Raw genomic sequence first — 13,166 nt, 5'->3', positions numbered from 1 at the left:
CCTCTGGAGAGATTGGAAGAGAGCATCCACCAGCGAAGAGACTGTGGCAGAGCAGGAGTGACCTGAATGTGGCGAATCAGAGGATCGGATACCTGCGTCCATTGAGATGCCAGGGTCCACTGAGGAATTCTGAGGTGAAGTCTGGCAAAAGGAGTCACATGTACTGTAGAGGCCATGTGGCCCAGAAGAACCATCATGTGTCTCGCCGAGATGGACGGGCGAGAGTACACTGAATGACAGAGATGGAGAAGAGCTTCCAGGCGTTGCGGAGGGAGGAACTCTCTGAGTTGCACAGTATCCAGAACTGTTCCGATGAAGGGAAGAGTCTGGGAGGGTTGCAGATGGGATTTTGGAAAGTTGATCTCGAACCCCAGACTCTGCATGAACCAAATCGCCCTTCGGGTCGCCTGGACGACTCCCTGAGAAGTGGAATCTTTGATGAGCCAGTCGTCGAGGTAGGGAAACACCTGGAGACCGTGGTTCCTAAGTGCTGCGGCCACTACAACCAGGCACTTGGTGAAGACTCTGGGAGACGAAGCCAAGCCAAAAGGTAGCACTTGGTATTGAAGATGAAATGAGACGTCCGCATCGGGGCTCCGTCGGATGACGTCACCCACTAGTGAGAATACCTGCCTGTTTGTCCTGGGATAATACCCGTTGTAGGTAAGTAAAAGTGCTTAATCCCAGAACAAGGAGGCAGCATATTCTCACATGCGAGACTCCCTAGCTGGTAGTGACGAAAGGAAGTTAGCGTTTAAAACAGAGAATAAATTTTGAAGAACTGCTTGACCGAACAGAGTATTCCATCTGGAATGAGTCTCCAGACAGAAATGGGATGTGAAAGTATATATGGAGGACCAAGTAGCTGCTTTATAAATGTTCTCAATAAGAGTGGAACGGAAGAAAGCTACTGAGGTTACTGAGGCTCTTACTTTGTGTGCTGTCACCCAACCTTGCAGTAACAGCCCAGCCCGAGCAAAGCAGATTGAGATACAGTCCGTTAACCATGTAGAGATTGTCCTCTTGGTAACAGGAGCTACTAGCCTGTTAGGATCAAAGGAGAGGAAAAGTTGGGTAGTTGACTGATGAAGCTTTGTATGATCCAGTAAACCAAAGCACATTTACAGCCTAATGGAGTGCAGCATCACCAGGATGAGAATGTGGTCTTGGAAAGAAGACAGGTAGCACTATAGACTGATGAGATGGAAATTTGAAACTATCTTTGATAGAAATTTTGGATGAGTGTGAAGAAAAATCCTATCATAGTAGAAAGTTGTTTAAGGAGGATCAAATACAAATGCTTGTAAGTCACTGACCCGACGTGCAGATGTGATACAAATGAGGAATACTACTTTCCAAGTGAGATATTTCAAATGAGTAGTCACAAGAAGCTCAAATGGAGGTTTCATCAAGGTTGTAAGAACCACACTGAGGTCCCAAGCCACTGGAGGAAGTCTGATCAGTGGATTGGAACACATGAGACCTTTCATGAATTGACACACTAACGGGTGTGAAGCAAGTGGTTTTGTTGTCCAAGTGTACATGAAAAGCACTAATAACATTGAGGTGGACACATACTGAAGTGGTTTTGAGACCAGTGTTAGATGAAGGTGGTAATCCAGCACTGATGACAAGGGGCATGCCTGGAGATAAGTTCTTTAGGCGAAACCAGAGAGTAAAATGTGTCCACTTGAAGCAGTAGCATTTCTGTTTGGAAGTTTTCCTGGAGGTGGCTATGATGGCTGATACTGGATCAGAGAGATGGACGTCTTCTACACGCTAGGAACCAAGCTGTGAGATGCAGAGACTGTAAGTAGACTGGGATGAAGGAGGGATCTTTCGTTCTGAGTCAATAGAGTTGGAAATATTTGTAGTGGGATAGGTTCCCTGACATGTAGTTGAAGGAAACCAGGGTTGTCTTGTTCACCACGGAGCTATGAGGATCATGGTGGCTGGTTCTTGCCGCAACTTAAAAACAGTACTGGCATATGTCCTGAAATTAGATGAATTTTTCAAAGCAAACTCCACCAGAAGAGATTGATGTAACTGAGGCTTGTCAAAACCAGGACAGTATTGCACTAGAGTCCAGTTTTTGTGGCACCAGTAGAAGAGATTCCCAATTCTTGAGATGATGGAATGATAATTTAAGAAGATCTTCATGAAATTGGTCAAAATCAAGAGCATCGAGAAGCTCAGCCCTCTGTTTTAACTGGAAGAGCCTGACTCAGTTGATGAATATATTTAGTAAATGAAAGACTCTCTGGGAGGTGACCTATGTTGTGGTGGAAGAGAAGATAGATCGGAGTCCAGATCATAGGATTCTGGTGCTGAGTAATCAGGATCCTCCTGAATCAAAGGCCTCAATACTAGGAGACTTAGCATGGGCATTCTTGGAAGATATATGATGCACAGAGGATTGACGGCTATTGTGTCGATGAGAGCATTGAGAAGGCTTCAATGTCTCCTTCAGTGTAGGTCCAATGATGAAGTAGTAGTACTTCAGCGTCAGGATTCTGACTTACGTTGAGGAGACACTGAGCATGTACCACAGAAACTTCGCATAGGAAACAGAGGGTAGGAGTGAAGGGCCACTACTTGGACTGGAGGACGGTCACGAGTGGTGTCCCACAGGACTCGGTGCTATTATTTATAAATGATATAGAAACAGGGACGAAGTGTGAGATAATAAAATTTGTGGATGACACCAAACTATTTAGTGGAGCTCGGACTAAAGAGGACTGCGAAGAATTGCAAAGGGACTTGAACAAACTAGGGGAATGGGCGACGAGATGGCAGATGAAGTTCAACGTTGAGAAATGTAAAGTACTACATGTGGGAAGCAGAAACCCAAGGTACAGCTATACGATGGGAAGGAAGTTATTGAAGGAGAGTACTCAAGAAAGGGATTTGGGGGTAATGGTGGACATGACAATGAAGCCGACTGCACAGTACGCAGCGGCCGCTAAGAGAGCTAATAGAATGCTAGGTATAATCAAGAAGGGTATTACTACCAGAACGAAAGAAATTATTCTGCCGTTGTATCGGGCGATGGTGCGGCCGTATCTGGAGTACTGCCCATGTGCCTAAGGCCCCGCCCACAGGAGGAGCCTAAGGCTCCCGGGCCTATTCTGATTGGCCCAGGCGCCTCAGGCCCCACCTGTGGGCGGGGTTTCAGCCGCCTGGGCCAATTCGGCCCCATTCTGGAGTCGGCTGGCCTGCTGGACGGGCGGGCTTGGCACCCGTCTGTCCGGCCAACGATTTCAGGTACGGGGAAGGGGGGTGGGGGTGGGGGATCATGAGGTCGGCCGGGGGGGAGTTGCGGGTCGGCGGGGGGGGGGTCCGATCAGAGATTCGTGGGGGACGTCGTTGGGGGGAGGGGGGTTGTGCCGAGGGTGGGAGGGCCTGGGATCCCTCCTTCCTGTATTGTAGAGGGGGGTGGGGAGTCGCCGGGGCCAGGAGGGCTTGGGCTCCCTCCTGGCCAGCTCGTACTCGGCGGGGGGGGGGGGGGGTCACCGGGGCCAGGAGGGTTTGGCCTTCCTCCTAGCCCAATTGTACTTGGCGGGGGGGGGGGGGAGGCACGATTGCCGGGGCAAGAGGGCTTGGGCTCCCTCTTGTCCCGATATCGTCGGAGGGTGCCGCGGGGGGGCTTGGGTTCCCTCCTGCCCCGATGTTGTGTGTGTGTGGGGGGGGGGGGGGGGGGGAATTCTGTAACCGGTGTTGTTTTTGACAGACACCGGTTACAGAATCCAACTTTTAGGCGAAGGACTGGCTTCTCCTTCACCTAAAAGCTCTTGTGTTGGACATTTTGGGCTTATGCCTTTTTTTGGTTCATTATGGGATATAAGTGTAGACGTCGTGGGGGTTTACTTGTAGATGTAGTGGTTGGCTGGGCGTTTAAACACCTGAAGGTAGAGGCAGACCATAAATCAAAACAAGGACGTTTGTTTTGGTTATGGACACTTTCCCTGCTTCTGCTTTCCACGTTTAAGGCCTTAGGCCAAAAAGGGACTTAGACGTTTTTTTTTGATTATGCCCCTCTACACTTTTAGACTGTCCATATAGAGAGCTGAATGGGGACGACGGGAATCCCTTGGGGACGCCCCCTTTGGGTCGCGTGGATCACGTGGGGGCTTTGCGTCAGTTACGTGCAGCATGTAGGGCAACAAGCCCTGTTCACTGCACGTGACTGACGCAACGCCTTCCATATGACATCAGCTCTGACCACGGGGGAAGACTTCCGGTTGGCTATGTGTGCTGCTGCAGGGCAGGCAGGAAATAGAAGACAAGTCTCGCGGCTCGAGCTACCTCTCAGAGCTCCATTTGGATGAGAAAGTTGCTGATAAGGTAATCTGCTGGCAGATAAGGGCTGGACACGAACGTGGGAGGCAAACGCAGGACACGGAAGGGGTTGAACGTGAAATGCAAAAGTGGGACAGAAGGAGGTCAAACATGGGAGGCAAACGCGGAACACAAAAGGGGGGAGGGAGTGCGTTTTTGGACACAAGGCATGAACTTGGGAGAGAGGATGGAGGAAGGGAGGGAAAGAGATGCCGAGGTGGGGGAGGAAATAGAAAGGGAGAATTGGGCGTGGGTGTGTCATTGAGAAGGAAAGCGAGGTTGTATACATGGGGAATGGAAGAAAGGAGAATTTTTGGTCATAGAAGGGAGTGAGGTACAGACGAGAGGGAGAAATGTTGTGGTGGAAAGGTAACAGTGGTACAGATTGAAATGGATACAAGAGGGAGGAATGTTGGACATAGTGGTGAAGGAAATGGAGGGAGATATGTGGCATGATGCTGGAGAGGGGTGATAGAACAGAAGGAGAAATGCTAAGCATGAGGCTGGTGGGCAGGCACGAAAGATGAGAAAGGGATAAATGCTGGACCATGGTACGAAGAACCAATGGATAGCAACAGAAGAATTTACAGAAGATGGGAAAGTGGAAAAAAGAAACTGGGGACCAACTTTATGGAAAAATAAGTCTCCAAACAACAAAAGTAAAAAACAGAATTTATTGACTAAAATATGTTAGTTTTGGGAAATGTATATAGCAGATGTCTTTGTATTGTGTTCAAAAGAAAAGAAAATGCATTTCTGGTTTTATTTCTACAGTGTTTAAGTACTTGCTGACCCTTGCAGTGACTGGTGGGGATCCCCAAGCACCGACAGCAGAGGACCTCCTCTAGAGATGGCCAGAATTCCCCTCCACCAAGCGCAGCAGTCGCTGGCAGCATCCATCAGCCAGAGGTGCCAGCATCTGTGATTCAGGGACGCTACTGCTGCCTGCCAAACTTGGCAAAAGGGACCCCCGGCCAACTCAAAGGCAGTCCTCAGCTGACAACTTGGGGGTTCTCATCAGCTGATTATTTATATTTTATATTTACATTAGAGGCTCTGGTAGAAACCAGTTTACATAGTATGTATTCTTCCCAATTAATATTTCCAAATTAAGTGTCTTTGCTTATTTGTAAATGGATCTCTACCAGAGCCTTTAATTCAGTAGCATAATTAAATTAAATAACTATTTCTGAAGTTTATAGGGACGGGCGGGGACTTCTGTCCCCACTTAACTCTCTATGTCTATACCGGGCTCCGTGGATGATGTCACCCACATGTGAGAATATGCTGTCTGCTTGTCCTGGAATAATGCCAAACAGTGTAGTCTAATCTTTAAATCATCTATTAATACTAATCTCCACAGGTCTTATGTCAGAATGCCATTTACCTACATATAAAGCATCAGCCTAGTCAGTAAGCCACCTGACAGTGCTTTACTACAGTAAATAAAATACATTTTTTATTTATCATATGCATCTAGGTCACAGCTTTCCAGTGGTAATTCCAGTGAATTACCCACTTGTACCTGCTCTGTCCTCAGAAAGTTTAAAATCTAAGTTTGAACTTAAGGCAATGGAGGATTAAGTTATTTGTTCAAGGCCGCAAGAAGTATCTGCACCAACATATCTAAGCATGAAAAAAAAAAAAAAAAAAACCGTTTACACTCATGTTTAAAAATATCTATACAATAACTCAGGTACATTTCAAACCGAACACTTAGACTTAAGCATTCAAGAAACTATTCTTTTACCTTAACAGGATGTAAATTTGTAGTTGTGATTATTTTATGCAGAGGCCCAGCCAGTTTTATTGGCAACTTTGGCTCTATGTCTAGTCCTTGAGACTTAGTATAATAGTCCAGTCTTTCACGAGGAAAGAAATTGTTGATGACCATAACACAGTCATGTTGACCTAAAAGAGAAAACACACCTGTGTGAAAAGTGAAGATTTCTTAACATACCAGAAGGGACTATGAGAATTCTACTTGCTTTCGAACAGATATGTCTGAACACTAACATAATAATTCTCAAATAAAATGCCACTAGCAGTCAAATTTGGAGATTCTTTACCAGAATATATTTCTCAGAGGAAGGCAGAGAAACTGACATTTCAGTGACATCATAAGAGGTGGTACAGTCCTTGAATCTGTCAGTTTTCTATTGACAAAGCAGATCTGAAACAACTGAACAGCAACATAGATTAGTGATATGGGCCTATGCTTGCATCAGCAACTTGGCATTGCTGTACATCTTGAGTCCATAATTCATAGAGCAAATGTTCATTAGAATCTTAAGCAGCAGACTCATAAAAAAACCTTAAGATATCAACATTTGGTTACTTGCTGTTTTCCAATCCTTGACCAATCAGAACTATAAATAAATGCAACAAAGCAAGAGTGTGCAACTCTGAGGGTAGTGTTTCCTTGATAAAAAGTAGTTATGAGTATGAGTAGGCTGAGCCAAACCACCTAATTCATAGAAATAGGGTATCCCAGAACTCCAGGATCATGACAATGGCTCAACTATACAATTTTTAGCTACCAAAAAAAAACCCCAAAACCCAGCCACTGAAGGGATGAAGTGCTCCCCTCAATTCCACAAGAAGACAACTTGTGAAATAATATCAAACAGTCTAAGCTAAAGAACAAACATTCCCAATTGCAGCTTTCCAGGGCAGATCCTGGTCTAGGCTAGATTCAAAGAAAGGAAATTAGCAGGCAAGAACAAATTTCACCATCTTTATCCTGTTAGACCAATCCAGCTAAGTGGGACATATCAAAGCTGCAAGGCCCAGGGTAGCAGAAGACAAGAATCCCCCAGTAATCACCTGGTAATAATCACGCACCACTGGAGTCCCCTTTGTGAAGGAGAAACAGGAATAGCAACTAAAAAGGGTTATTTGGGTGATCAAACTGCATACTAAGAACATAAGAATTGCCGCTGCTGGGTCAGACAAGAGGTCCATCATGCCCAGAAGTCCGCTCCCGCGGCAGCCCCTAGGTCAAGGACCTGAGCCCTGAGTCTAGCCTTACCTGTTTACGTTCTGGTCTAGCAGGAACTTGTCTAACTTTGTCTTAAATCCCTGGAGGGTGTTTTCCGCTACGACAGCCTCCGGAAGAGCATTCCAGTTTTCTACCACTCTCTGGATGAAAAAGAACTTCCTTACATTTGTATGGAATCTATCCCCTTTTAACTTTAGTGAGTGTCCTCTTGTTCTCCCTACCTTGGAGAGGGTAAACAACTAAGTCTATTTCATTCATTATCTTGAACGTTTCAATCATGTCCCCTCTCAGTCTCCTCTTTTCAAGGGAGAAGAGGCCCAGTTTCTCTAATCTCTCACTGTAAGACAACCCCTCCAGCCCCTTAACCATTTTAGTCGCTCTTCTCTGGACCCTTTCGAGTAGTACCATGTCCTTCTTCAAGTGCGGCGACCAGTGCTGGATGCAGTATTCCAGGTGGGGTCGCACCATGGCCCGGTACAGCGGCATGATAACCTTCTCCGATCCGTTTGTGATCCCCTTCTTAATCATTCCAAGCATTCTGTTCACCCTTTAGGGGTAGATTTTTATTTTTTCAAACTTTACAAACTACTAGTGACCAAATTATGCAGTTTTGTATGCTGAATCTAAAGCTATCTTCAGAAACTGCTTAAAGTGAGTCATACCTACATCAAATCAGAAATAAGTAGAAATTAAGTAATATTTATTTGAACACTCAAATAGTCTGAACTACATCTATATCCACATAATTGTCTTTAAAATGTCATTTATGCAGTTTTTTAATGCTATTTAACAAAATTCAGCAGAGGCTTTATCTGTTTGCTTCTGTTTTGGCTCATTAGCTCCCTGCTGACCTTTTGACCCCTAATATAATGTTTCCTCCACTCATGATTGTACACGACTAGCAGATTCAATTGTCATTTTTATACATCTTTCTATGCACTGGGTGTATGATGGCCAGTCTGGAATCACCATGGGCTTGCTCAGAAATACCTGCATCATGACAACATCAGAAATCAAGGCAAGGAGGCGGCTCAGAGACTCCGGTGTTCCAGTCAAGTAACTACGTGAGTGTAGGTGCCTCAGTGCTAATGGATGGTGTTTTTCTGGGTCTCAGCCTGCTGTCTCCAAGCTGTGCCTTATCTCCTTCACCTTTAATCTTCAGTATATTTTCCACTGCATCTCTTCTCTCCGGTTCCTTTTCACTGCACAACACAGCTTGCAAAACAGACTCGCTGTAACCATACCAAGCTGACCTCACTGTAGACATGATCGTCCTTTCCTCTTCACATTGTTCTTTCAACAGTTGCAGCTTGAAAAGAGATGCCTGGGACCTTGTCCAATTGATATTGTAGGTGCAAATATAAAACAGAAAGTCACTCAAAACAGCAATAATCTGGACTCGTGGCTAGGGATACAAGTGCACCTCTTATAATAACCCTGTGATTCTACTATTGCTGCCTATTAAAAAAAATAATGTCAATGTGGAATTATATATTTATTAGATAATATAAATATTTAGAGATATGGGAAGGTTACAAAAATATACTAATGATTGTACAAAAAGATATCTGGTAGCACTATATTTACAAAGCACTACAAAATATTTGTTTTACTACAGAAATTCTTTTTTTTTTTTTTTACATTCTTTATTTATTTGATTATTCATTACAATATCTTTGTAACAAACATGCATGAATGAACACAAAAAATACAAATGTAAATTCCCTTACGGGAGTTAACATAATATAAGGAAACTAATTCAACCATATCCTAGTCCACATTAAAACTGATCGCCAGTACAAATAAAACATCAAAGCAAATCTTTCTATCTACTATCTAGGAACAGGCAAATGGCTATTATATATATTATACATCATCCTCCAAAAATAAACTGAATATTAGGAATTAAACTTTCAACAAAGGTTTCTCTTTTTTTTTTTTTTCCATTATATTTTTATTTTCAAATTTTACAAAAAGTGTACATAATAATAAAATACAATTGATAAATGCATGGTATCACTTTTATATCTAACACAATGTATGTCTAAATTTGATTTTCCCCCTCACCCTCCCCCCACCCTTTTATTGCTTTAATATAATATTTTTAATTTTCAAATTTTATAAAAAGTATACAACATATTTGAATACAATTGATAATTATTCAATAACATGTTTATATCTAATACAATATATTCTAGATAAATTTTTTCCCTTTTCCCTCCCCCCACCCTTCTATTATTTTTTATTCATATGTTACATTTTGTATCATATATTATAATATATTATATATAAATTGTTTTCCTTACCCCCCCTATATGTGTGTCATAAAAAAAAAATCTCTAAAAGAAGAAAAGAAGAAAAAGTATTCTATTATTTATTCATTACAGTATTTTGTCAATGGCCCCCATATTTTTATAAATTTTGTATATGTCCCCCTTTGTATTGCTATTGTTCTTTCCATTTTAAAGGTTTCTCTTTAATAAAATCTTCCACCTGGGCTGGATCAAAAAACACATATTTATCATTTCCATATGATATCAGGCATTTACATGGAAATTTTAAAAAGAAAGTAGCTCCGACTGCCAAAACCTTGGGCTTTAGCTGAAGGAACTGTTTCCTCTTAAACTGGGTTTGTCTAGAGACATCTGGAAAAATTATCACCCGTTGACCACAAAACATCTCTTGCTTTTTCAGGAAATATAATTTCAAAATATCTTGTTTCTCAAGTTCTGTCTTGAAGGTCACGAGAAGAGTTGCTCGTTTCTCAATTATGTCTTTAGATGACTCCAAAAACTGTGATACATTCAAACTCTCGGGTGATACTATTCTATCCATTCCACCTTCCTCTACCTTTTCTTTGGAATCTCTTGAAATGTAATATAAATTATCGACCTCAAAGGTCTCCACTTTGTTATAATGTAATATCTCCCTCAAATACATTTTCAAGAGTTCCATTGAAGAAAGGTAATGTGTGGTAGGAAAATTTAACAAACGAAGGTTCTTAACTCTAATAGCATTTTCCATTTTTTCTAATTTAGCATGTAACATCATACTATCCTTTATATTAGAAACAGCACTAGCTTGTAAATTACCTACTGCCTGATCTAACTTTTCAACCTTTACAGCTGTTTCTCCAATTTTATTATTTTGTTCTTTAATTTTCACAGTTACATCAGATGAAAATTGACATAAGTTCAAAACGGTTTTTTGTAAAGATGACTCTATTCTGTTAATACTAAGCCAAACATCATTTAGAGTGATCACTTTATCCCTGGGGAGAGCATCCGAGCTTTGCCCAGTACTCATCTGCACTGGGGTTAGTTCTTTAGCTTGCCCCAGAGACTGTCCTGAAACCTCCAGACCAGATAATGACAATGATTGAGGGGAAGAAGAAATTATTCCTTCCTTAAAAGGGGAAGGAGATTCTTCTAACCTTAAGGAATATGATGGTTGAGGAGGTGGTGTAGGTTCCCCAGAGGATAAGGAGACAGCTTGAATATTAAAAGTTACCTGTTCCTCAACAGGAGGCAAGATAGGAACCACAAGATGGCGATCCATCGGGCCTGTTGTTGTAGCAGATGGTATTGCTTTAGCTTTCCTCTTACCCATGCTGAAGAATCGGTAGTCCTGCTCCCTGCTCCTCTTAGGCTCCGAAGGGGCTCAAAAGGGGCAAACCCCTTTAGCCACGCCCTTTCAGCTCGCGACCCGGGGCTCGCAACCGCGGGCCGCGTACCGCGGCTGTTCGAAGGTTAAGGCTCCTTCTCCAAGGACCCTCTCAGCTGGCTGGGTCGGGCAGCAGCGGGACTGCCTGTCCCGATGTTTCAAAGTGCAGCAAGCACTAACGACAGGCTCCCTCTCTGCTCTCCGTGGTTAAGGCTCCTTCTCCAAGGACCCTCTCAGCTAGCTGGGTCGGGCAGCAGCGGGACTGCCTGTCCCGATGTTTCAAAGTGCAGCAAGCACTAACGACAGGCTCCCTCTCTGCTCTCCGTGGTTAAGGCTCCTTCTCCAAGGACCCTCTCAGCTGGCTGGGTCGGGCAGCAGCGGGACTGCCTGTCCCGATGTTTCAAAGTGCAGCAAGCACTAACGACAGGCTCCCTCTCTGCTCTCCGTGGTTAAGGCTCCTTCTCCAAGGACCCTCTCAGCTAGCTGGGTCAGGCAGCAGCGGGACTGCCTGTCCCGATGTTTCAAAGTGCAGCAAGCACTAACGACAGGCTCCCTCTCTGCTCTCCGTGGTTAAGGCTCCTTCTCCAAGGACCCTCTCAGCTGGCTGGGTCGGGCAGCAGCGGGACTGCCTGTCCCGATGTTTCAAAGTGCAGCAAGCACTAACGACAGGCTCCCTCTCTGCTCTCCGTGGTTAAGGCTCCTTCTCCAAGGACCCTCTCAGCTGGCTGGGTCGGGCAGCAGCGGGACTGCCTGTCCCGATGTTTCAAAGTGCAGCAAGCACTAACGACAGGCTCCCTCTCTGCTCTCCGTGGTTAAGGCTCCTTCTCCAAGGACCCTCTCAGCTGGCTGGGTCGGGCAGCAGCGGGACTGCCTGTCCCGATGTTTCAAAGTGCAGCAAGCACTAACGACAGGCTCCCTCTCTGCTCTCCGTGGTTAAGGCTCCTTCTCCAAGGACCCTCTCAGCTGGCTGGGTCGGGCAGCAGCGGGACTGCCTGTCCCGATGTTTCAAAGTGCAGCAAGCACTAACGACAGGCTCCCTCTCTGCTCTCCGTGGTTAAGGCTCCTTCTCCAAGGACCCTCTCAGCTGGCTGGGTCGGGCAGCAGCGGGACTGCCTGTCCCGATGTTTCAAAGTGCAGCAAGCACTAACGACAGGCTCCCTCTCTGCTCTCCGTGGTTAAGGCTCCTTCTCCAAGGACCCTCTCAGCTGGCTGGGTCGGGCAGCAGCGGGACTGCCTGTCCCGATGTTTCAAAGTGCAGCAAGCACTAACGACCACTACAGAAATTCTTGATAAGATATCACAAAGCAGCAACTATATTAGGTTAGTTACCAAAAGCCCCAAACATACCATATATACTCAAATATAAGTCGACCCCCCTTTTCTCGAATATAAGTTGGGTGACTTAATATTCAATTGCCCTGTCAGGCTCTGCACCCAGCCCCCTTCCCTCCCTCCCCTGTAAGGCACTACACCCAGCACTCTTCCTTCCCTCCCTCCCCTGTCAGGCTCCGAACCTAGCACCCTTCCCTCCCTTCCTCCCCTGTCAGGCTCTGCATCCAGCACCCTTCCTTCCCTCCCTCCCCTGTCAGGCTCTGTACCCAGCACTCTTCCTTCCCTCCCTCCCATCAAACTCTGCACCCAGTACTCTTCCTTCCTCTGTCAGACTCTGCACCCTCCCTCCCAGGCTCTGCCCTCTGTCCCCCCTCCCCGCCCTATCCTCACACCTCTGCCAATCTCTGATGGAGGTGCAGCGGACAGGAGCAAGCTTTCCAAACTCCTGCCCCATTGCTAACTGGCTACGCAGATCCAGTTTCTTCGGCTGAGTGGCACAAGCAGGAGCGCAATTTGGCACTGCTGCTCAGAACTGAGTGGCTTCGCGACTGGCTCTCGCAAATTTTCACGAAGTTAGTTTTTTAATGTCTAGAACCTTTACTTTTGAATTAGTCCTCTCCATATCAGTCTTAATATTAAATCGTACCATGCAGTGATCACTGGATGCCAGATGACCACCCACTGTAACATCAGAAACACTTTCCCTGTTTGTAAGCACTAAGTCCAATATGACCCCATCCCGCACGGGTTCCATTACCAACTTCTGGAACAGTTCTCCTTGTAGAGAATCCAGGATCCCCCTACTTCTAGAAAACCCCAATCAACATCCAGC

The 13,166-nt window shown here is 45.0% G+C and overlaps 1 protein-coding gene across 5 annotated transcripts in view; it reads right to left on the bottom strand.

Annotated features, from left to right (window-relative positions):
- Window positions 1-13,166, bottom strand: part of ANKMY2 (ankyrin repeat and MYND domain containing 2) — a 118,779-nt gene that overhangs the window by 55,241 nt on the left and 50,372 nt on the right. For all 5 annotated transcript variants that reach the window (XM_033930965.1, XM_033930960.1, XM_033930961.1 and 2 more), the window contains exon 5: window positions 6,089-6,249. In XM_033930965.1, the coding sequence (XP_033786856.1) occupies window positions 6,089-6,249 (161 nt within the window). The remainder of the gene's footprint in view (window positions 1-6,088; window positions 6,250-13,166) is intronic.

This window comes from Geotrypetes seraphini, chromosome 2 (genome assembly GCF_902459505.1).
Source record: "Geotrypetes seraphini chromosome 2, aGeoSer1.1, whole genome shotgun sequence".
In the NCBI taxonomy this organism is placed as follows: Eukaryota; Metazoa; Chordata; class Amphibia; order Gymnophiona; family Dermophiidae; genus Geotrypetes; species Geotrypetes seraphini.
This window is presented reverse-complemented; position numbering and strand designations above follow the sequence as displayed.